Source organism: Haliaeetus albicilla, chromosome 1 (genome assembly GCF_947461875.1).
Source record: "Haliaeetus albicilla chromosome 1, bHalAlb1.1, whole genome shotgun sequence".
Lineage (NCBI taxonomy): Eukaryota > Metazoa > Chordata > Aves > Accipitriformes > Accipitridae > Haliaeetus > Haliaeetus albicilla.
This window is the reverse complement of record NC_091483.1, coordinates 26,350,590-26,376,321: the sequence shown is the minus strand read 5'-3', so window position 1 is coordinate 26,376,321 and position 25,732 is coordinate 26,350,590. Positions and strand designations below refer to the sequence as shown.

Sequence of the window (25,732 nt, the reverse complement as noted above, 5' to 3'; positions counted from 1 at the left end):
TACTCGTAAATATTTCTTATCTCCAAAGGGGTAGTTAGGCGATAAGCGCTTACATGCCTATAAAGTAGGGTTTGAGTCAGTTTCCAGATAATGCAGAAGTCACTGAAGTGAATGAAAAGGAAGGTGGATATTGGGGAGATAATAATGCCTCAGATGTGTCCAAACTTTAGTATTGTAATGCTGAGTTTTGTCAAAATTACTCAGAAAATGCCAACTTACGGATTTCAGTAAAAAAACATGTCATTGTCAGGACACAGCTACTACAGCATCAATAACCTGGAAGCGCGTTTGACAGAAACAAATAGAAACTGACATGCAACGTTCTCCTTGTGTTTTTAACTGAATGAAACGGTAGTTCTAAAGAGCCATCATTACCATTTGTTAACTCCATGTTGCTGCTAATATTCTTAAAAGCAACTCGTTTAAAACCTTGTAGTAGACCATTTATTTTCTGCGAAACACTTTTTCTTTAATTACTGTTCAGTAATAGTCTTGAATTTTTATTTTATAACTTTCTAACTACTCAATTTAACTTTGGCTTCTGTGTTCCTTAAGATATCTTACAGGGATGTGTATTTGATGATTTGTAGGCAAGAACTCTGAATTTGTCATTTTATGTCATTTAGCAACAGCATTCCAGAATTTTTAGATTAGTGTATCTGTCGTCTTTTAGTACTAAGCTTCTGAAGTTATAACAAAGGATTTGAGGCTTCTTTTGTTTTTTTAATTGTAATAGGAGGGGTGGTAGAGGGGAAGAGTGTAGTCTTCTTCTGTCACTGGAAATTTCCATTCTGTCCGATAAAATTAAATTTCAAAAGCAAAGACAATCTTCTTTGTGAAATTTGGTTTCTATGTCAGTATAATGGAGTTTAAATGTAAGATACTTAAGTGAATACAGTTATTTCTATATTGGCTGAAAGAAAACACTACTGCATCCTTTCAGATGTTTAGAGTGCTCTGTGTTTTAATTTCATAAAATGTGGATTTTTCAGGTAAAACTTTGAAGTTACTGGGATCTGATGAAAGAGGGGCTGGTTTTTGCAGAAAGCAAGCAACCTGTTGCACATACAGTGATATTAAAAAGGATGTTCAGCCTTGTTTTTAATAAGTTTTGCCCGGCCCCAATCACCAAGTCCATTTAAGACCCTTGGAGACTTTAGTTTTAGTATAACTTAAGTCTTTTAAAAAAAAAAAAAATCTTGTTTGTATTTTTTTTATTCTTTCCTACAGTGCTCTCAGTTTGATCCTATACTAAATTTACGTGTTTAAAAAAAAAAAAAAGCCACCCTCATTTGGGGTGATGTTCTTAAGTCTGGGGCTTTAAAATACTGTTCTTCTGAATAAAGTCTTGCAAGCTTGAGAAGCTTTTACTGTAGTAGCCTTACAGGTGGCTTTGTATCTAAGTGGAGAATGACCCGTCTCCCAGTTTCAGCATAATAAAATGTTGCTTGTTAAATCAGTACTAAAAGATGATGTGTTTTTCCAGTAGTGATGGAAGACTTCAGCATTAACAATTTAATGTATTGAAATGTAATGCTGAGAGGATACTTGTGTTGAATCCCCATGGTTCTCCAGAAGATTTTTGTCTAGTGTTGTCTACAACTGGTTTGTAAGATTACCATTGGCATTTTGGGACCATAATTTTCTTATGATGTTATTTATTTAGCCTTGTTTTCCATCCCTCCTCAGACTTTTGGATCTTTTTGGATCTTTTGGCTAGTTTCATTAAACTTGATAAAGAGGATAGAGGTCCAAAAGATACAAAATCCCTGAATATTTTGTGAAAATGGGAATCTGGGTGAATGAAGGAGCTAGACATTAATTCCATGACTGAGCTGTTGTGGGAGCTCAGCAGTGGTTTGATTTGCTGGCTTGTTTGCCAGCAATTAACAAGACACAGTAGTGCTGTCCCCTGTCCGTCCCATGAGGGGTATGTGAGGGAGCTGTGGTGAGTCTTCTTTGGAGGCGGATAAAAGGATGTTAAAAGTTACAGAAAACTAACAGGTGTTCTTGGCTAGAAAGGAAGTTGGTGTTATAGGGTATGTAGACTACATGTAGGTAGGGTACATGGCAGATGGCTAAATTATTCAGGTGAGAGAATGCATGGACATAAAAACCAAGCAAACGTGACACTAGCAAGTAAAGTTTTACTAATTCACATAGTGGTATAGCCATAGCCCTGCTTCTTTTTTTTTGTGGTGGCTTTTTTCCCCTCATTAAAAAGTGATAAGGCTTTTGGGGTTCAGCTGTTAATGCCTGTGTAGTTATACATGGTAACATTATAAAGTATTAATTTGTCTGTAGAAGGAGAGGTTGACTGCTTTCATTATAGAGATGGCGTTTCAGCAGTTCTTTCTGCAGCTAAGGTTTTCACCTCCTCTTGTGGAGTTTTTTTCAGAGATTTGTCAGGTGTTTTGGGAGGAAGGTGGAGTACCTGAGACATCAGGACAGATTGTGCAATTAACTGGATGTCAAAATGACACTGAAGATGTACCCAGATTTCCAGTGTTGAAAACTGTCCAATTATCTAGTCATCATTAGTAGCTTCAGCTACTAATTACAGTACAAAAATTACTTTCTACTCACATTCTTTATAATCAAATGGGCAAAAAACTCACTTCAGATAATGGGAATAATCTTTCATATGTAATTGTAAAACTTGCTTTTAAAGGACCAGGAGTTTGAAATAAAAAATACAAATTTTCAAATGTCAGGTGTGTCTGTCTTAGTGGGGACGTCATGGGATTTATACTCTTGTGTGCTCATGTATAGTTTTAAACTTACAGATGTTTCTACTTAAAAATGCAAATAAAGATGACTCGGGCTTTCTATAATGTAGAGACTGATATCTTGTATTGCTAATTTAATCTGTCTTTATTTATGGTGTGTGTTTTTAAACCAGAGCTAGATACTGTAAGACTTTGCAGTAGATGATTTGATACGCAGCCTTTTATTTGGAAGTCAGGTGCTCCTAAGCCAGTTTCTAAATTATACCTGCTCAGTTGGTTTATTCCTCATATTTTAGTAAAACAAATACACAGACTCTTCAGAGAAAACATCTTTTCTTGCCATCTTAAGTGACATAACTGCTTACAGCAATAAACCTCAACAGATACAAGTTATTGGTGTATTTTTGAGTTGGCTCTTTCAGACTTTAAAAAAGCAGGTCAAAAGTTTGCCAAAGTTCACGTAGCTGTTAATGACTTGCTAACTCAAAATCATTTTCCTTTAAAGGAGAATAAACTACAGAGCTCTATGAAGCAGCTCCCACTTTTTCAAGAAAATAATGAATCAGAAGCATAGTTACATACTCTCCTCAAAACTCAGGATGTAATTTTTTTTAAGCTCTTTATGCTTTCTCCCAAAGTGCCTTTCTGTCTTTTGACCCAACAGTCCAAGTTACTGCTGTTCATTTTTTAGCTCCTTTCTCTTCTACTCAACTTTCTGGGTTGTCAATTTAAGACAAGGCATTTTTAATTTTATCAGGAAGCAATTTTGGGCAGTATGTTCCTTGCTTACGGGATTCCATTAACAAATTCATTATTAAAATGCCTTGAAAGATAACTATAGAACATCTGGGTGTTCCTTGGAAACAGTGACTTTTCAGAATTTCAAGACAAGAGAAGAAATACTTACATTTTGTAACATTGTAAATATAGGGAGGGAAATCAACAATTCATTATCATCATAGCTGCTGTTCAGTTTGCGAGTGGCCAAGTGCTGTGCTTGTGTTCCTGTTCACCAAGGCCTGGGAAATAACACCATAGTCATTCAGTGTGACTGTAAGCAGTAGGGTGTTGTAATTTTAAGAAAGGAAGTTATCAAGGAAATGCATTTATGGTTCACTAGAGAATAAAAGTAGGGTTCAGGAAAAGAACCTGAGGAAGAACTTCTAGATTTACCATTGATCAGTTGGACATAGTTAACATTCAGTCTCTAGCAAACAAGTACTTGTTTGACCCTTGCTGGACCAGTATGTAATTAAGCTCTAATGTTGCAGAGCCAGTTGCAGTGACAGTGGAGGTCCATTTCTCTGATACCAACATCTCTTATACCTGCTGTAAGAATCAGGCAATAAACAGAAATGAAGTGCCTTGTCAGATACTCTGTAGTTTCATAAAAATGTTGGTTTTCATAAAAGCATAATACAAAAGAACACAGAAGACAAAAATAACTGCCCTGCAGCACTTTATCTTGGTCACCATATTGAGCATTTGTAAAGAAGAGTACCTGCATTTTTATATATTGACATACTGGTCTGACTGCAGCTTTTCATTTTCCATATTCAGTTAGTTTCTTTAAGGCATACTGTTGTATTCAGACACTTAGAAACATCAGTTTGGTGCTTACTGTTGCTCACTATTTGTTTAAACATTAACATCCTAAAAACTCTTAAAAATACTCAAAGTACAAATGTGAGGCATACAATCTTGGCATGGAAACTTCTTTTGATAATGGAAGCAATCAATTTTTCCATTAGTTCTGTGTGTGTTTGCAAATTCCTTCAAATACTGCATTTTGCATGCATTATAGTTGGTTTGTTCTCTTTCTGCTGATGGAAGCTGACCTCAAAAACAGTGACAGAAAACAAGAAGAAACCAGTTGTTTGTTAGAGTAAGTAGAGAGTCCATTGGCACTACTAGCAGATGCACCTTTAATACATGTGATGCTTTCTCTTCATTTCAGGTCCTGTGCAGAGTCGGATGGAGTTCCCCTCTGGCTATGGCTCGCATCTTCCAAGCTACAGTGTGCCCTCAGGACACTATTCCCAAGTGCCCAGTAAAGCTGCTGCTTCACATTTGGATAATCAGTATAGAGCCAATTACTACCCTACTTACTATTCAGCACCAGCACAAAATGTTATGACACCTTCTGTGGGTACCAATGTGTTGAATACACAGGAATCACAGCAGTTGTACAACAAAACTCCTGCTCATACAGTGGGGTCAGCTGAAGGACCTATTCAAGGAGCAATATCATCTGCATCCTACTTGCATACAAGTGCTCAGCAGTCATATTCGGCATTTGGTAATCACTACAGCACTTCTGTCAGCTCTTCAGTTGCATCTCAGGGATTTCCCCTTAATTCTGATCACTACACCATGCCCATGGTTCCTAGTGCCATGTATCCTAATGTTTCCTATCCTCCTGTGGCTGCTGGCAGTGTGTACGGGCAGGTATTTACCTCCCAGACCCTACCTGCTGTTGGACAGTTCAAAGAGACAAATACATTTTCTAGCCAGAGTACGTCAGTACCTCATTCACTTCAACAGCATGTTCCAGTGGGATATAATACAACATTAACAACTATTTCATCTGCTCAGTCCACTCAAGACAGCCTCTGCAGGAATCTGACTGGATCGGTTGCTAAAGTAAACAACCAAATAAATACAGGTACGGTATTATTTAAAGGACAGTGAACTTCCGGATGTGTTTGGGGAACATCAGAAATCATGTGCTTTTGTTGGTTTGTACTTGTTCACTATGTGAAATTCTGTATCATAATTTTGAATTCTGTCCTTATTCATTCTTGAAACTTTTTTCAGTTGGTTATCACAGTCCTCACAATAGCAGCTAATCATATCACTGACATGTTTCTGTTGAGAGGTACAGAAGATGACACTATTTGGGGGATGGTTTTAGTTTATTGGGGGGGGGTGTGAGTAGCCTTGGAAGGGAATTTTTTTCATGCAGTTCTGAAGGAATGTGTAATTTCTGAAATATCTCTATTAATCACAAAGATACTTTTTTCCTTTTCTGGCTAGAGAATTTTTTTAAGCCGTCATCTAAGTTGATTCTTTAAATTTTACCTAAGTGAGCACACATGCACTCTTCAGAAAGTTCAGAAAAAGTAGAAGCCTACATGGGTTTGGAGGCAACTGGGTTTTTTTTTAATTATTATTTTTGATAAGCATTTGAATGAGAGAGCAATTTCAGTGGTTTTAGCTGATTTTTGTAAGCAATAACTTGACGTTTCTAGTATGGATGTAGCTATAAAGAAGGAAGTTGTGAAGGTGCCAGTTGAGGGCAAGTACACTCAGTCCTCTTTAGCAGATGCAGTTTCTGCTTCATGGGAAAACTGAGTTAAGTTCATGGGGTAGGCAGTACTTGGTAGGAAGAATGGAAGAGATGAGAGCTGCGGGAGTGCCTCTACATTGAAACATCTTGCTCTCACTCTGATTGCAATAGCGCGTGCAGGAAAATTCTGGTTTTCTTTCTATACTGGTAATTTTCTGACTTCATGCAGTTTTGACTTGTAAGCTGTGCAAGAGTAATGGCTTTCTTTTTCTGCTGAGACAGATATTAGAGAACTATAGAATGTTTCCTTTTTTATGCCAGATATTTCAGATTAGAATTTAACATTAGAATTGTTTTAAGAGTCCTTGTAGCTGAGGTTTTCTAAGACAGAGGACTTGGGAAAGATCATGGTTTTGATGATGGTAAAGCTTTGCCTGGGAAAGCCAGCTAAGCTTTAAATGAAGCTCATCCAATCCATACCAAGGTTGAAATTAGTTTCAATATTGCTTTTTCTTCCCCCAAGACTAGGAGGTAGAGTGTCATCCTTCAGCTCAGTTTTAGTACTTTGAATATTAGTAGATTTGAATTCTGTGTCTACGAGGTGCTCTGTGTGATTTCCTGTAATATTTCAAAAACATGAAACAAAATACTGTTTAAAAAAGAAAAATAGGGAGCTCCTTGAAAAGCTTCTGAAGTTAATGGCATTTCATGGTTGAGCATAAAAACGAATTCTTTCAAGGACTATAGGTTTAAAACTCTGGCCAAAAAAATTGATTCTGTTGAACGCAGAATCTACAGCTGGACTTGACGGAATGCAGGTATTGTTCCAGAATAGTTAGGTTTGCAGTAGTCATATGAAGATGCGTTACTGTTTGTTCAGACTGTTAGTTTTATTTACAGAAGTTTTTTAATTAAATGCCTGTTAATTTTATTTCCTTTGGAGGTGTCTTGAAATATATGATTTGTTCATAACAATAATTTTTTTATAAGGAACAACTGTTTTAAAGGTGAAACAGTAGAGCTGACCAGACCATGAAGAGCAATGTGAGCAATGGATAGTCTTATTTCTGAACAATTCGGTGCTCTTCTTAAGGGAGTGATTGAGTTAATACATGGCCTCAAGGAGAAGTAGTAACATTATGCTTGGATTTCAAAGAGCTGATGATAGAACTGGCTGTGATAGTGGTGCGTAATAGGTACACACTTTGCAGTTAAGAAAATAAACACTGATCCACTGTTTCTGTTAACACTTGAGTAATATTGCAGTACTTGGTTTGTTTGCCAGACTGTAGGCATAATTACTTCAGCCACATTCAGACTCTTTCAGAGCTTGTAAAGCTGCTGAGATAAGCATGCCCTGTGCTTTGTTGCACAGTGGACTGGATTGTGGAACTGATCTATCTGGAGAATAACTTTTTTCTCTTCCCTCTGAATCCTGGTTCAACCTCGGCACACAAATGATTGTATTTACTGACTGGGAAGGAGCAAATAAAGATAGCAACCGGTAGCTAGGCTGAAGGAGGAGCCAGGCTGTTTTATTACTAAATTCTGAAGACTTACACCATTTTTGAAGTCTGGGGCTAAACAGTCTGCCTCCAATAATATTTGATTTTTTAGTCTGTAATTCAACATCTTTGGCTAAAATATATTAAAAATTCATTTGCTACAACACGTGGCAAATAAAAGATGGCAAGTAGTTGTTTGGTCCTGGCATAATTGATTTACTTTTTGGGATACTGATATGCTTTCTGAATTTCCGAGTGCAGTCTTATTGTTCTCAGATGGAGTAGTTTTATATATAGTATTTGAATTGTTTGCAGCATTTAAAAAAAGGAGTTGGATCTTGAAAATTATTTGCCAGTTCTTGTACGTCCTTGGAAAGTGTCCGAGTACAACACACAAGTAATTTAAGGAAATGACGAATGATTCGTAAGAAGGAATTTTTCTGAATTTTTTGTCCTCCCTGCTGTTCTCCAGGAAGGAAACAATGATGGAAAGCTGTTGCAGTCTGTTCTGTGCATAGTTTTTAGCAAAATTGCTTGAAAAAAATTTTAAGATATACTGAAATTCCTAAGTGTGCTTTCTGTGATTGTTCATGTAAAAAAAATTTTAAATGGTATCCTACTATTAGTCAGAGTGCCAATAAGATAGCTTGCTATAATTGGTGCTATGCTGTGAAATAAGACCCCTTACAATCCTTAAATTATAAATAAGCAAATCTTCGAAAGACCGTCACTCAGGATGCTACTGTCTTAATGTATTTTTCAATAGCAGTTTTGTGCAGTCAGTGAACACTGAAAGCTCTCTGTGATGAAAATGAAACACTTTATGTAGAAGAATGCCATGTTTTTAATAAAATCTGTGTGTTTAAACAGGACTTACTCAGGAAACTTAAGCTGGCATGAGCTTTTTGAGAAGTTTGGTGATTTCTGAATTGTTTTCTACTTGAATCAGAAAAGTTCTAAGCGTTGGACTTACAATTGGATTTTTAAAGAAACCAATTTGTGTAGGGCCTTGGAAAGCCCCCCTAAATGCTGACTCTATTAAGATCAAACCCCTGAGCTGCTGTATGTCACGTACTAAGGATGTAGAACTGCAGCAAAATCTTTTTCTAAAACTGTGGCAGCCACTGTCTGAAATCACTGAAGTATTTTCGGTGAAGCTTGCTGAGATTTCACTAGAAGAAAAGAAATTTATTTTAAAAGGAATCTTTTGCTGGAAGTTGACTTGTTTTGATGAATAGCAGCCAGTGGTTTAGACTGGTTTCAGCTAGCAAAAACACTGTCTTCTAGTTTTAAATTCTATATTTCAGTAGAACAGTGTTGGTATAAATCTGTCCAGAAATGGTGTCATGCTGTGTAAATAACACATTTTGTGTTACTAAGGCTTTTTGTCTTTCTAGGTCAGTAGCTTTCCTTAATGTTTTTCCAGCTTATTTCAGCTGAAATCAGTGCACTTTGATTTTTCTTGGTGCTTTCCAGTCAGTGGGGATGTCAATCAGGATGCCTAAATTTTACTAGTCTCCTCCCTGAGGAGAGAGAGACTGAGAACTCCTGCAGGTATATGGTATGGGTTTCTTTGCTTCCTGGATCTTGTCTACTGTCCTGTAACTGTAGGCATCTGCCTGAGCAAGAGACACTTTAATTTCTTTATCTCCTGCACATACTTCCCCTTATGTCAGATCAGGATCTAAAGTCCTTGCTGCCCCAGTTCCGTAGGAATGTAGGCTATAATCCTGTAAATCTGCTAATATAGGTGTGGTTGGAAAAAGGGGACAGACTGCAGCCAAGATACAGAAAGTCGGCGAGATAGGATGCTGTTGAAAAACAAACTGCAGGGAGGTGGTAAATCTCTCAGGAGAAATTGCTTGGGGGGGGGGGGAGCAGGAAACGAACATTGCAGCTGTAGCAACTCAAAAGGGGTGGTTCTTGCATCTTCTGAAAACTTGAGAAGATACCGTGGTGATACGCTTTTTAACTACTACCTGTAGGTCTCAAGTTGGAAATAATTAAATAAAAAACTTAAGTGATAGTGTATAGGAAAAATGATGAATTACACTGCTAATTTGCACAGCTCTGCAGATTCTTTCTGTAACATACCTTTTAGCTGTAGATCTTTCTTGGTACCTGGCTTTCGTAACCAAGTGGTATACTTGGTCATTTGTAGTGCAAGAGATGTTCATGGTTCAAAGGCACAAGAGAAAACTTCAGTGCACATTAAAGGTGAGAGAAGTGGAAGGTGAAAGACAAAGTACTGTGCCACTGAGATCAGGTTTTATATTTATTGCAGCCTGACAAAGCTTTTGGCTTCTCATAATATCAGTTGGTGGAAATGTTGTGTGGCCTGATGGGGCTTGCCCTGGATGAACTGATGGGAAACTTGTACTCTCAACTGGTGTTCAGTCCAGCTTTGTCTTGAGCTAAAATACACCATCCTAAATTGATCACTACTTATATGACAGGGTGCAATCTTCTTACTGGCCAAGGGGAAAAAAAAGTTGATAGCATAATTACGATAACCGCAGATTGTCTTAGTGATGGTAGTTACTAGCAATATATTTTTAAAGATTAACTTTCTCCAAGTGTTTCCTTTGGTCTTGGTTACTTACGACTGTAGAAAACTTTCCAGAGTCATCAAATAAAGTTTAATGTGTAATTTTGCAGGTTGGATTTTTGTAAAGAATAAATTATGTTATTTTTTTGCTCAGAGTTTAAAAACATTTTCTTACAATACATATAAAGGATCCATGTAACTTTGAAGGGTATTTTGGATAACTTTTGTTTGAGAATAGGTACTGGTACTTGGCAGGAAGGTGTTACATCTTCAGCTAATCTGGATGTAAATTGGTTTTGGCTTTGAACATGTGACACTGACATTATAGCATTTAGCATGCTCTACAGCAGTGCTTGTTGTGAGCATTGCTATATTGACTTGAAGTGTGGAAAATACCATAACCCCATAAGCAACTCTCTCTGCTACAAAACCTGGGTAAGCACACTAATGTCACAAAGAACTTGCCTTGTTGTCTTGCAGATCTTGCTTCAGGAAGCTGTGTAGCTACCCTAACAAGCACTTTTCTGCTGACAGGTGCTGATGCTTCCATGGGGAGTCTACAAGACATAATGTGTAGAAGCAGAGGTGGTAGCAAGTACATTTCAATAGAAAATGCTGTGTGTATGTACTTCGGAGAAATACATATTTTAATTTTTATTTTGATAACACTTGCAAAAAAGCCCTATATGCTCAACATTATATTTGAAAACTGCATAATAAATAGAAGTTCTATTAAGGTGGTGAAAATGTATGTGTTAATTTTGATGGTAAATTAGAAAAAAAGACCATTTTAAGCCACCTCTTCTTCTTCCCACTCTAAAGGAAGCTTCAACTTCCCCATAAAGTCCTTTCAGATATCAACTCCATTATTTAAGAAAGACAGGGACTGTAGGAACTACACTGCTATATGTGCAGAGAAAGCAAAGTTAATATTACATGTGCATTCTCTAGTGAATTCTGTAACCTAAATAAGTACTCTACAAATACAGCAGTGAATTTTGTTCTTGTTTAATTTCCATGTTTGTTTACTGAGTAGTATTGGTAAAACCATTTCCTTTCAATTCTTGTTTTTAACAGCTTCATCTGTCAGGGTTTTTAGAAAGAATCATAATATGATGAATTTTTCAGTTTATAAACAAAGAGTGACACTCTTAAAGCTAACTTAATTGAAGTTATATTGTCCTTATCTAATAGGCATTTCAACTGGACTGTGTTAAATCTCTCAAAGCATTAATCTGACTTTTTTAAGAAGATTATATCTAGTCCAGATGTTTAAAACACATCAAAAGTTCTGTGGAATACTCAGGGTTGATTGAAACAGATTGCTTGGAATATGGGTCTCATAATTGAGTACCAAAATTGCAAAGTGCCAGCCCTTCAAGGGAGGTAGAATACTGGTCTATTACACAGCTGACTTTCAGGTTTCCTGCCTGTGGGAGGAATACTTAGAGGGAGCAATCCCACATGGACTGTGTTCCTCTTACCTGGGAAGAGGGGAACCTGTGAAAGCATGGAGTTGTGGGGATGAATCAAAAATGGGTCAATTTAGCTTCTGCTTAATCTTGATCTTACTACACCATGCTTCCTTTTTGCTGTTAGTTGTCAGACCAATTTGTTCATTTAAATGGAGTTTTAACATTATAGGTATTTAACTTAAAAAACCAACCAACTTCCCCATATATACTTGTTTGAAGACATCTCTCTTTGAAGTACTGTATTGTTTTTGTAGCTATTGTGAAATCGAATGTGATTGCTTGCAATGTGTAATTGTCTGTGCAAATACAAAGTGTTCCTGCTTTCTGCTGTTGTTTTCAGGTGGCATTGATTCTTCGCAGCCTGTGCACTCTGTGAGCCAGAGCGTTCTGTTTACCAAGCCTGGGGCTGGAACATCTGCTTCCTCTGCTGTGATCTCGTCAGTAAGGACACCTGCTCCAAGCCTTTCTTCACAGCCACAATCTTCACCCTCTGTTACACAGTCATCAGAGTTGGCCCTTCAGGAAGGTACTAAAAGGGAATGGGAAGTTACAGTACAGACTTCTGCCCTGTCCCACGTGCACACATGAATGCTGGAAGCTTTATTGCTGCTCTTCTGCATTTGTCTGGAGTATATCTCTTGCGTCTCATCAGGCTCCCTTAGCGTTCATGTTTTATACCACCTTGGTTCTATCTTCTCTTAGCTCTTCTCTTTGATTTCCTTTGGCATATGTCACCTTTGGCTTGTTTGTCTTGCTGGCAGCCTTGCATGTCTCTTCCTCCAAAGGCCCTTTTTTTAGTTCCCTTGTTCTTCTGTTCTAAAAAGCTGCTCACTATTTTAACTTTTTCGAAAAAGGTCTTAAAAGTAGCTTTTGTAATCAGTCTGTATTGAAAAATCAGGTGTAAACTAGCAATTTGCACTGGGAAACAGAGTGAGTTTGAGTATTAAATTCAAACTGATAGCATTGTTTTCTTATTCCCTAGCTGTAAGATCCCATGGAAAGCTGCTCCAAGAGTTCTTGTGGGAGAAGAAAGGAGTTCATTTATAAGCTCCTTCTTATTGTGATGTTGGTAGACTCTTGACAAAGAATCAGTTGGGTCTTGAGCCTTCTTCAGCCATGCTAATTCTGCCCAGATGTTTTTACTTGCCTCTTGACTGTTACATGTTTCTGTATCTAGTATTCCAAATCTGATTTACTGCACTGATTTTTTTTAATTTTTTTTTTGGCTGTGTTTTCTCTTGGTAGTTGCAGAGTTTTGAATTCATATGGAAAAAGAACTCGGTGTGTGAGGTGGAAGTAGGCATTGATTTTGTCCAGAACAATGTGATATGTCTAGTGTTCAAAATAATTCTCAAAAGCATGGTGTGTGACTGTCACAGCGTGTTTTTTATTCTTAAATTTCAAAATCCTCTGACATAAATGTCTAAATTTCCCCTTTCCCTCCATTTCTTCCTTTTTCTGGTGGAGTGGAGAATGTAAAGAAATAGCTTGTCTGTGAATCAGCTCTATATATCTTACAGGCAAAAGGGTAATTCTTCATTGCTATAAAGTCCTATGTACAGTGTACCATTTTAAGGAAAATGATAAATCGGTTTTTGGAACTGTGCTTGGTTCTTGCATAGTTTTATAGTTGATTTTGGTACTGGGTAGAATTTGTACTGTAGATGTGCTTGCTAGAAAAACTGTTGCTTCATCTTCCATAGAAATTGCATAACCGTGTTTCTAATGAGAAAAAGGGTTTTAGCTGTTTAACTGTGCTTGCCTTGACATGTAATATATATGTTCTTGCAGTGATTCCTGTATAATGTGTGAACACTTGGTATGTTAAATACAAATCACTGCAGTTGCTGCCAAACTCTTCACTAAATTCTAATACTTCCATATAAGTGAAGGCTAATGCAATATGTAGCTGAATGAGCACACTTTAAAACCAGCAGTATACCCATGTCAGGAATGTAAAGATATGTTATCAGGAGTTTGCATTGATCTAGTTGTATTTACATTAATATAATCAATAATAAATCAACGTACATGTCATCACACATGCATGTTTCTATGTTTAGCTGATATTTTTGTGAGCATTAGGAGACTTCAAATTCATTTTGTTTCATTTCATTTGAGGAGTCTGAAATACATAATGTACTCTTGCAGTACATTTTTATCAACAATTAAGTGTGATAACTTAATTTGTAGAAATTAACCTACTGAAAAAATAGGGCACATCTACTGAATATTTGGCCGGGTTGTTAGAATTCCAAGTGTGTTTCTCATGCAGAGATTAAATGGACTGATTTTTTTCTTATTATAGAGTAGTGTTGCCGACATGAAAGCATTCTGGAAAACCACTTTGAATTAATTTTTAAAGTGGATTTCATTGTTTTAAGCTCCTATGTGGGCACTCCTATACAGAATTAAAATATTCCAATTGTTTGCTTCGCTAAGTTCTAACAGGGCAAAAAACTTAAAAGGCATTAAAGCCTAGTTAATCTTACATAAATAGCCCTACAAATTTAATGCAGATAAACTAATTTACTTGAAAACAGCATCCTAGAGATGAACTTTGAGGATATATGTCCTGTCTGGATGTTATTTGTAGGCTTCCTTAGGCTTTGTGTTGATGAGAGGAGCTGATGAGTAAATGAAAATAATTTAAAGCAAAGAGTTTAAGAATGGAGGAGGGTTCATTTTTAAGAACTGCTATTTGTAATATTAAGATCATAATGCTGTAGTAAATTTGTTGAAAATATGAGGGTTATGGGTAGACAACCAGTTAAAGAACTTCAGAATATAGTTTATTTTCACATGTGGTTATTTCATTTTCATTTTTGGTGGGGCCTCCATTATGAAACTTAAGCCACATAAAATGTACATTTTACGTTTTAAAGTCTTTCATGGTATGGGTGATTGTACTTAAAATACCTAAATAGTTGGTTTATTTCACAGGCAAATGAGTTCTTATCCGAGTTTATCCCTTTGTGTCCTCCCACCTACATTTCTAGGTGTCTGTAAAATGTAGTGGGATAAAGCCTTAGAGTGTGATGATATTATATTACAGGTATACTGGTAGCAGGGTTTAGAAATTTCCAGTCCAGTGAATTTGTGATGTGTTAAATTACATGGTTGCATTTTAAGCCAGACCTATGAAGCATCTCACTCAAAATAAACAATTTCAAAATAAGCTTTTGCAGTTTTAAGAGTGGGAGATTTTGATATTATTAGCAACTCTGTAAAAGATGCTAAGCAGAACTGAGTTGTCAGAACAGAAGTCATGATTAGGCACATGGTGGCACTTGGAACTGCTGTCTTCAGCCACCCATTTTTGCTCTTCAGTTGCTTTCTCCCTTGTGCTGGCTTACTGGTGGCATTGCTGGCCAGTGAACCAGAATGGGAGGCTTCTCCACTTGAGAATAACTTTTTAAACTAGGTTATTTTTCAGCCAGATAAGTTCTCAAATTGTTTTTGTGATTGGACAGTTGTGCTAGCACAATGCAGAAGTATCCTAAAGACAGAAATTTGTAGTACTTCTGGCAATGAAAATTTAAAAAGTCTATGCAAACTCAAAGCTGGTAAGAATCAAACCAACCTTGCCTCCAGAGAATTCATAGTGACATAGTTCATGATTCCTAAGCTTCTGTGTCACTAGCATATTTTTTAATCTCTTTTTCTGTATTCTTTCCGAACACATGCATCCTTTTATGTATGTGACCAGTGACTGGAAAAGAGGGAGTTTTAGAAGTAGAAGTTTGTTTCCCAAAAAAACATTCCAAAGATTCCAAAGTAGCATTATTAGAATGACTAATTCAGTCTTTTTCTCTCATCTGCCCATGCTTGGATTTTTTGCATTGGCATGCCCTTTCCAGGTAGATGTACTTTCTTTCTTCTATCTGTGTACATGGTATTTGTTAGAGGTCTGTCTTTGCGCTCTCACACTGTGCCCATCTTCTTTTACTTTGGCTTTCTGTGTTACAGCGCATCTCTTCTTGTCCTCCTGATTATTTTTTTCCCTTTTACTTGCATGTTAATTATTTTAAGTTGTTTTTTCTCCTGCACAATAATGCAGTTGTTCTGTCTTACTCCTCAGTAGCTCTCCCAGGCATGAGAAAAGACATAGTCTCCTTGGCTGTAGTCTGGTTTTGTGCAGAGAATAGTTTTCTTGCATCCTCCTTACCAAGTGCATCCAGTAGCCTTCATAAAAGATGGTACTATGAATCACTTCTGTTAGTCCTGTGTTTTAGCCATATAGAAACTGAAGCATTGTACCTCCTCAGCTGCACTTAGTTTGATTTTTGCCTTCATCATTGTGACTACTTGTATTGTGGAGAAACTTGATTGGAATTGTAGGAGTATTAATGCACTAGATAAAGTGAAATAAATGTCGGTCTCTTCTTGCACAAACCTCTGTATGAAAGTTCAGCTTTTCAAGAATGTTGTGATATGGTTTTGCTCTGTTTTCTTTTTACTTCCACTGTTTGAATAGATACTCTTCACCTTGATTCTGTTGTTTTTTCTTAAGTGAAATTGAAGTGGTCCTCTTGGGTCCATTTACTAACCCTTTTTTAAAAAAGCCATGAAACTAACAGTGTTTTTAGCCCGTAGTTTAAATAAAACAAAGGTTGATATAGTTGATTTAAGCTGGGGGGGGGGAGGATCATTAATTACCAGGATGCGTAATTTCAGATTATGCATAATCTACAACATTTCTGTAGTGCTTTATAGGGCTAAAATAAAGAACACTACTCTAATGGTGTCACAGTGCTTCTACAGGGGAAAAAAATCCCAAACTCTCAAGAGTCTGAAAAGTTTTGAAGACTTTTGAAGAATTAGGATATTTTCTTGTGAGAGGAGCAGTGGTCACTTGCATTTATTTGGGATGTCTCTGCCTGACTACAAGCATATTTAAAATCCTTGCTAACCCTGCACTGTGTCAAGAGAAACTTAAGATTTCTTGGAGATGCTGAAATTGCATCAATATTGAGTACTGTAGGAAATTAATTATAAGCCATTGCTGCATGCTTTACTCTTGTTTTAATGGTATATGTATGTGTTGCTTTTGCACATATGTTTAGAGTAGATATTGTAAAAAACAAACAAAAAAACCCAACCAAAAAAACCCACTACCAAAAAACCTTCTAGATTATGGTTTGGAGGTGACAGTGGTAGCAGTTGTTGCGTTGTCACCATATCTTAAAACTGGATAGTGTATTTAGGTTTAAATATGGGTCTATGAACCTGAATTTAGGCACTAATTTAAAAATAAGACTAACCAAGTTTTCAGGTTTACCTAGCTTAAATTTCACTGTGTTGCTGAGGTGTATGTTTGTACTCTTGCATGTTGCAGCAGCAGTGTATTTTATTTCTGACAATGTTCAGAATTCCAGCGTGAATTACTCCTTTTTTTAAAAGGGCAGGTGTGCCAAGCAAAAGTTTAATATTAATGTTTTCATAAGACAATTTGAATTTATCTGGGAAGGAACTAATTTATTTCTTTATATTAGCTTATTCCAGTGGACAAACTGATATTAAATACATATATAGAAGGTTTGTGTGTGTGTTTAACTTCCTGACATAAATGCACATACACACACACATACATATATATATAAAAATATAAAAAATTGCCTGCAAACTTCCATGTGCTACTTTACTAAACTAGCCCACTAAAAACTGCTTCTGCTGTACTGCTCATATAGTTCATATATGAACTACAGTTTTATAGTCTAGGGTTATAGATTTAACTTTTTGCATGTTGGGATTTTCTCTAGAACAGCTAATTTCTCTCACTTTTAATGCAATGATTTGTGACTTTCATTTCTCATCTTTCCTGTCTGTCTGACTCTTATGTTTGTGCTTTCCACTTCACAGGCATGCAGTATGGTGGATATGTTAATAATCAAGCTAGCTCTGCACCAGCTCCCTTGTCATCAAGTTCAGATGATGAGGAAGAGGATGAGGAGGATGAGGAAGCAGGTTGGCTTTAGCTTTACACCAGTATCTTGTTCTCTTCCTACTCAAGTTTTGTTCCCTATTTCTATCCCCTGAAACCTTTTTTTCCTTTAAGACTAAACGTCACTCTGACTCATCATGTATCAAGTTAACTAGAAATTTCCCAGCTGTTATTAGTATAGTAAACAAAAAGGAGTTCAGTGGTGGTCAGCAAATGGTCTTTTTTTTTTTTTTCGTCATGTTAATATCAGATGTTTTCGGTATCTAACACAGTAGTATTCACAACTTCCAAGACTCCCATATTTCTAATATTTTGATTTGCAGTAGGTTTTAAACTCTTAACTGAAGATAACCAGCTCTAGAACTTAGACTGATAATTGCTTATATTAAGCAACTAGATGCCATTTGTATCATTACATTAAACAGTGTTTAACTTGTTTCTCATTTTACATATAGGGAACCCTTAAAATTTAGGTAGTAAAGTAAATATTGAAAGGTAGTAAGTGTGCTTTTTAAGACAGTAAATTAGTCTGTGCTGCTTTTTTTTCCTCCTTCTAAAGTATGTCTCTGCTCAGGCACACAGGTTCAGTTTTAACCTGCTTGCTTTGTAGGGGACTTAAAAAGTTTTTCTACTTTTTTTTTTTTTTTCCCCAGTAGTAGTAGTTTGTCCTGATTGATTGAAATGTTATGTTCTTGGTTGCAAGGATTCTGCCTGTATTTTGTCAGAATGGCCTGGTTTTGTGAGTTTGATGGTTCTCACCACCTTAGTTTCTTGGATGATAACTTTTTTCCTTCTAACTTAAAGAAAAGTCTTTACAGTCTATATATGAGTGGTAACAGTGTAAAAAGCTTTTTGAGATTAAACATTAGATTTCTACCCTTGTTGATAGATGGAAGTAATAGCACATACCTTGTGCTGATATACTACTCCCATTTGTGAGCGCTGGCTTTGAATATTAATTTGGGATAGCAAACTTCTGTAACTTTTCCTTTAAGCTTATAATTCATCTTGTAACTAGGCAGAAAAAATCAGTGCCATGTAATTAAAATAATTAAATCATAAACTAGAATACTATGAAAATATCTTAGTGCACTCCTAGTGATATCATGAAGAATGGAGCAAAACAATGATGACATCCAGGTCATAAGGAAGAACGGTGTAATGGGTTCATGTTATCAATTTGAATAATATTGATTCAACTGTTATGCTGGATTATTAGTAGAACATTAGAAGGAAAACAATTACTGCTGTTCTTTCTCCAAGGAGGAAGGCATTTTCAGCCAAAGACACTTGTCATTGTTCCAGCCAGAGAAGTACAGTATTTGGAGGGTGCAATAGTATCAGTATAAATGATATTATTACACCTATCCCTAGTGGAACACATGTATTAGGATACTTGCATATCCTGTGTTATTCTTGCTATTTCAGATTATTGTTTCAGTTTCTTTACTTTCTTACCCCTTGTGTGGTAACACATTTGATCTTTTAACACGCTTGAGTATTAGTATGAAATTATGCATAGTAACTCGTGAATAACTCTTCTTTTTAAATCTAAGGGTACTTTCTAATTTTAGATAGCAGGTTTATTTCTAATGCTTTGAGTCTAATTAGACTTTACCAGCTAGAAAACAATTCGACTTTGGGATGCAAAGTTTGCTTTGGCTGTTGTGATGCAGCTGCTGTTTGAACTCTGCTTTCTAAAGAGTAGGCTAAAAGATCCAGGAGAGCATTTCATTTTTTTTATTGCAGGACTACCTACTGAATTTTCTGCAGATAATCATCTTTGCCTAATCCCATGCCAAGGTTTCTGTCAAAGGATATGTCAGATTTATTTATTTATTTATTAGCAATTCCAGTCTTTGTCTCCTTACTTTGTTCCCTAAACCTGTCAGGGACAAAGTTTTCATACTCCCTACCATCTTTCTCTCTAAAGTTCTGTACTTTGCTAAAGCCTGTAGCCTTTGAGCTATCACTGTATTTAAGTTTATCTTATGCAAAAGAATGAAAGGGCACCCAGGTTCAATATGTAGGCTACCTGATTAATAAGCATCCTGTTTTATGCCCTGTCACCAGGAGTTAATGTAAATCCTAAAACAGATTCTGTACACAGGTTTCTAGCTCAGGCTGTGCCAGTGGTTTTATGAAAAATAGGTGTTGGGCATCTGGTTGCTTGTGTTTGTGTAGCTTCTCAATTTTTTTTCTCACTCTTACAGTTAGATCTTTAACTATGTTGCCAAAGAGTTCTTGAAAACTCTGAAAGCAAAAGTTATATAGGTAAAATAATCACTGAACTGTAAAAGCATGTTATAAGTATTACTTTTGTCTAAGCAGTGTTTTCTAATATTTTTTTCTTTATAAAACATTTTTTTTCTGTCTTCCTAATATGTTTTCTGGTCTGGTGCTTATTATGCTAAGTTAACTTTGACAGCTGTTGTAGCTTAATTTAAACGTAGGAAAACTGTTTAATTTTGTGGAAGTTCATGTATTTTTTATTGATGGAGAATTTCTGAGATTTCCATGACACATGTGACCAGCTTAGACTTTGAAGTTGTTTTTGGTCTGCAGGAAACTGTACAACTCACTGTTTTTGAGTCCACTAGTTGTTTACTAGGAGAGAGTAGAACAGGGTACATTGTAATTCTTGTAGGCACTGGGACTCTCATAGGTCTCAAGAATATGTTCCAAAATTTGAAAGTTCTTTAGAAGCAAAGACCTTAAGTGAAAGGTCTTCAGTAAGTATATGGGATACTCAGTAATAGGATTCACTTTCTTATTTTAAGTTAGGCAGACCTTGTGTTTCAAAATATCTGAGATTTTACTTTCTGACTAGAATTTTCTGTATGTCAGAAATAATGCATACATTTTTTTTTGTTGTAGTAGAAGTACAACTAAGTTGCATTATTTTTACTTGCAGCATGCTTTTAAAATATATTTTCAAGTATCTGTCAAACTGTTTTCTCTTAACTTTTCCAGCAGAGTTTAGGAAGTATATAATATTTCTTCTTTACAACTCACTGTATCATTAGTATCTTCCTAGTGAAAAGAGCAAACTCATTTTATATGGAATTATGTTATAGATGGATATGATTTTATGAATACAATTTATGGTGGGAAAAACTCTTTACAGAGTGACATAGTGGTTAAAATGGAAGGCTTGAGCTAGTGTCTTACATGTTTACAACTGTGCTTATAACCTCGTATTTTTTTGAAATGCAGAACTAGCTTCTGGTAAGACAAGAAAAACTTCTTGAAAATTCTTAAATCTTGATCTTGTTGACCTAATAAAAGTATATTTTGCCTTTTCTGTAGTAGGACTTACCAGATCTTTAAAAGATGTGTTCATGCTCAGGGAACAAAATAATGAATCCTGTTTCCTTCAGTTTCTAGAATAGGAAGATAAAATTTGGTAGGAAAAGAAATCTTGCAGTTACGTTCTTTTATAAAATTCAGAAAAAAAAAAGAGGGAACCTTACAGTGAAAAACAATCTGAAAATTAATGTTGTATATGAGTTTCACAGTGTTAATATGTTATTTAAAATCCATTGTTAGTGTTACATTGGGGATTTTTTTAATAGTTTTTCTATTTCTTAGCTGAATGCTTTAAAAGCAAAATGCTCAAAAATAACCTGTATAGTCATGATGTTGCCGTGGTATTAATGTGTCCCAAATGTCAGTGATGTTATGTTTCCGTATGCAGGAGTCTCTTTATTTGGAAATTTCAATTGAAGGAAGATCAAATCTCAAATGTTCCACCATTGAAGTTCTCCCTTGAAATACTTCCAGCTTCACAATGGGATGTGCGGTCACAATTGACCCTTCTGAGTTGAACAGTATCAGTGAATCTCTTTTGAGTCTGTTCTGCAAAAAAAGTTATATATATATATATATAATTGTCTTTTTCAAATTCTTAAATACACTATTCTCTGTTGCACTTCATGGCTTGGGGTGTTTTAAGGAGCAGATACTTGTAATCTCCTTGGCCCTTTTCTTTGGAAATGTATGTGAAATGGCACTGGGAGAAATGAGTTTAAATATATTTTTGTTTGTAGTGTTTTACAATAAGATATTCAAGATACATGCATAGGGTGAACTAGAACTTAAGTATTGGGAGTCTCTTCAGTGCTAACAACTGTGTATGTGCCCATGTGCTTTTTTTACTTCTGGCTAGTTAACTTTTGTTACTCACTTTTACATAGTTACTTTTGGCTGTACCAAAAGTAACTTTTATTCTGACTGAAGCTGAGACCTCTTGTCAATGTGAAATAGAAAATAGAAGCTTTATGTTGAAAACAAAACAAGCTCTGAATTACAACATCACAGAAAGGAGGAAGAAATTAAATACTTGTCAGTTTTGCTTGAAGGTGGGGATAGTGCGTAATCACTCTGAAAATGATGGGAATCTTCTGTTGTTCGCTGTTGTGAAAGAAGTCAGGATAGAGACTTTAAAATGTACCTATCTTCAGTTGATGTAGTCTAGAAAGCACTTTTAGTTTAATGGAAAAATATTTTTTTAGTTCAAGAAACAAGTCTTTTTCATTGTTTTTGTCCTTTTCCCATTGATCTCTCTCTTGCTATTTGTTGGATGTGCTTGCTTGTTTGTTTTTTAATATGTTGATTGTTTATCTCTACCTCCCCCTCCTCTTTGCAGTCGTAATAGCTTTCTAGTCTTGGGCCTGAAGTGGTGTTTCTTCCCAGGATCTTTCATGACAGCTTCTTACCAAAGTTTTGAGAAAAAAATTTCTCAGTCTCTTATTTCTCAAAAATTTGCCATTTCTGAAGAACCTAACTTTAAATTATTTTCCTCCCCCAGCAATTGATAGTTCCTCTACTACAAGCAGTGCCTCTCCTGTTCTGAACAATTATGATGCCCTGGAAGGAGGTGGCTATCCAGGTAAGCAGTCTAGTGCATGTTAATTCTGAATTTTTTGGTTTAAGACTTAAATGTTTACTGTTTATGATTTTTTTTTCCCATTTCTGGTGGTGTTTATTGTTAATTAACAAGTAGGTGAAAGGAAATGCCTATGAAAGGAGTGGGGGCAATCATCAGAGATTTTCTGATCACCTCACTTTTTGAATCACTTTTCATAGCTTTAACACCGAAACTGGAGTAACCATTTAATAAAACTTCCCTGAATTATGTCATACTTTCCCTTGTAATATTGAGGGTAGTGCTGAAAATATGCTCTGTTTGAAAGCAGGCATCTTTCTCTAGGTTATGCTGTATGCCTGGTTGTGTTGAGATTAGTAGCTGATAATATTTGACACACCACTTAAGTTTTGAGAGACCAACGGTATCAGCTTGCAGAGATGCTTGAGTCAGGTTATTTTCTTCTATTTTTCTTCATTTAAAGAAAATGGCTGCTATTTTGCATATTTTTATCTCTAAAAATATCAGGAGTGTAAGGTTTGTTCTCAACGAACCTACTAGCAGACTACCTCAATCTTGAAATCTGTAGAGCTGTCACATTGAGAGCAGGTGGAATAGTTGTTGTTCAGTGTAGGTATGTTAGCCAATATTTTAAATGATAATTGGATTAATTTGTGAGGCCTCCCCATCTGGCTCTTTTACACTGCTCTGGCCTCTGAGAATGCCACAGTAGTTTCCTTAGTTTGTTAGGTTCCTGTGTAAAGTGAAATCTCAGTCAAGTAAAAAGCCAATACTGCTATCCATATAGGCTCCAGCTCATGCAGTAAGGGTAGCAGAGGCATGGCTGCAGGATTATGAATTCTAATGTCTCAGCTAATAACTAACCATTTTGGTTCTGCTGAAGGCATATTCTAAAAATAACTTTTTCCTTCTGTTTTCCTTCAAGAGTAACAGGATCAACTTTAAATTTCTTTGATCTGTTGATTTATTTTGGTTTTTAGTTTTTTTTTTTCTTCTGGAGTAGTCATGCCAAACATAGTTTCTTGGTGGTTGATTTCTTGAGTGGTTGGTTTCTTCGCCTGCCACTTTTCCCCAGTGGATTTTACCAAGCTTAAATTCTTCTGAAACTTAGCTCTCATTTGTAGACATTTCTAAAGAGTAGTTTCATCTCTTTACAGCTGTTAAGTTTTCTATGAATGTAGGTCTATGTGTTACTTTCAATTTGGCCTTTAAAAATAGTGGGACTGAACTGTGCTGCAGGGTTATACAGGAGGGACTTGCATTACTTCAAGAAAAGCTCTGTGTCCATGTTTTAGAATAGTTCTGTCACCTTACCCTTATGTTTTAAAAGTATTAATAAGTGGTAGAGGAGAGACTAAGCATGAATGGTCTTTTTTGCAGTTTATATCGAGTGCAAATCTTGGAATAAAATGTGGTTCTAAGGGGTGTTTATTTCTTTTTTTTTAATTCAGTTGAAATACTTTTTTTTTTTTTTTAAGTTGCCTTTTTTGGTAAAATAGCATTTTGTTAGTTGTTACACAAGTCTATGGTCATCTTCCCATGTATACCCCCTTCATCAGCATAAGTGCAGTAATCTTCTATGCTAATTTATTTGGTCAGTGCAGATAAACAACTTGATGGGTAAAGCAAAAACTTACAAATGGAAGTGTTGTTCATTAATTTAGGGGTTTAAAGAAATAGTAAGTATATTCAATATCTGTGAGAATTCTTTTGTCCTTCCAGAGACACGTTCTGTGACCAGCAGCCCAGTTCCTGCTCCATCAGTCCCCCAAACATCAAAAGCTTCTAAGCCATTTGGTTATGGATATCCAACACTGCAGCCTGGCTACCAAAATGCAGCGCCACCTGCTCCTGTGCAGCCCAATAATCCAGGACACCATCCTGGGTTTCAGCACTATCCACAGGTTTGTATTTTTAATTTAAAAGTTAGTTCATGAAGTATTTTCGTATCTTATTTTTATAATTTCTGAGACTATAAACGTTAAGTATAATATTGATGTCATAGCTCTGGGTCTTAACTTCTTATTAGAAGGCTTTTGAATTAAAATTTTAAGTTTGTCTCCAAATAGTTAGGCTTAACAAGTTTGCTTCACCAGTTATTAGCGGCATCCACAGTTTTAAAGTTTGGTGTTTCAAAGAGCGGTACAGAAGCATAATGAAGTACTTGATCAGGAAACGTACGTTTGATCAGAGCACTACTATGGGTTATGATCTCAAGCTTTAAATCAAGTTAGAAACAATGTATGGCATAGGCTCCAGATGAAAGAGCTCTGTAGAGCCTGTGCTTGGGTGTGTAGTGGAGCAGACTGCCTGCATCTGCTCTATTTTCCCGTTAAAGAGAGCACCAAACACCCTAGGAGTTATGTACAGTCACCTGGCTCCCGTTGTGCACACAAGTCACCCAAGAACAGTGAAATCTGAAGAAGAGGCAGATGCTGAGGCAAAATACAAATGCTGAAGCAGTGCAGAGAAGTGTATGTGTGAAGGGGTGTAGAAAAAAAAGTGATGATTTATAGATCCCATGCTCTGAAATAGGGCCCAGCTGGCAAATGTATCAAAGCTGCTGTTGTAGGTGATCAAAATTCCTTAATGATCTGAGTGTAGTACCATGAGTTAGCATGTAATATCCAGGAATGCTTTCACTGTTATGAAGGTAATGTAATATATGACCTGGAGGAAATGTTTAATTTTTTTTTTTTTTTTTTTTTTTTGTAAGAAGGGCTTAGCTTTATATTCACTATAATTTGAGATGGAGTTAGGCTCTTTTCAGGAGTACACAGTAAAAGAAAAAAACCCAACAATTACAAGTTGCAGCAAGTGAAATTCTGGTTGAATGTATAACGAGAAAATTCTTCAGAATGCAAGTGGGGAAGCACTAGAACAGATTGTGCTGTGAAATCTTGAATCCTTAGATATTTTCAGAACTCAGCTGGACAAGGCTATAAGCAATGTGATCTAACTTTGAAGTTAGCCTTGCTTGAGCAGGGGGGTGGACTGCCAGACCTCAAAGGTGCCTTCCAGCCTAACCTTTTCTCCTCTTCTATGGTGTTTGTTTTTTTTTTAATTTAAAACTAAATATATAAAAGTAGTGTCTGTAACTTGGAAAATTTACATTGTAACATCTTTGAAGAGGGGAAAAAAATTGTCAGCCTTTCTAGTAACTTGTTTTCTTATGCCTGGAAAGCTTAAAGGACTGTGTGTGACTTCCAGTGTTGATTTGTATCATGAATTTGAATTTGTCTATGATACATATTTGGAAGGTATGTCACATTTGTCTTAGCATTTTTAATTTTCTACCATACAACTCTTCTCTTGTTTGTTTGGGTTTGTTACTAACTAGTATTGTATCTTTTT

The 25,732-nt window shown here is 36.1% G+C and overlaps 1 protein-coding gene across 4 annotated transcripts in view; it reads left to right on the top strand.

Moving 5' to 3' along the window:
- The window catches only part of SEC24B (SEC24 homolog B, COPII coat complex component), a 48,394-nt gene that overhangs the window by 1,281 nt on the left and 21,381 nt on the right, over positions 1–25,732 (top strand). Inside the window, exons 2-7 of one of the 4 annotated variants that reach the window (XM_069782971.1) lie at positions 4,687–5,394; positions 10,606–10,692; positions 11,887–12,072; positions 17,409–17,513; positions 22,301–22,381; positions 24,101–24,282. In XM_069782971.1, the coding sequence (XP_069639072.1) occupies positions 4,687–5,394; positions 10,606–10,692; positions 11,887–12,072; positions 17,409–17,513; positions 22,301–22,381; positions 24,101–24,282 (1,349 nt within the window). The remainder of the gene's footprint in view (positions 1–4,686; positions 5,395–10,605; positions 10,693–11,886; positions 12,073–17,408; positions 17,514–22,300; positions 22,382–24,100; positions 24,283–25,732) is intronic. The other 3 variants (XM_069782977.1, XM_069782974.1, XM_069782979.1) reach the window with 3 other exon arrangements.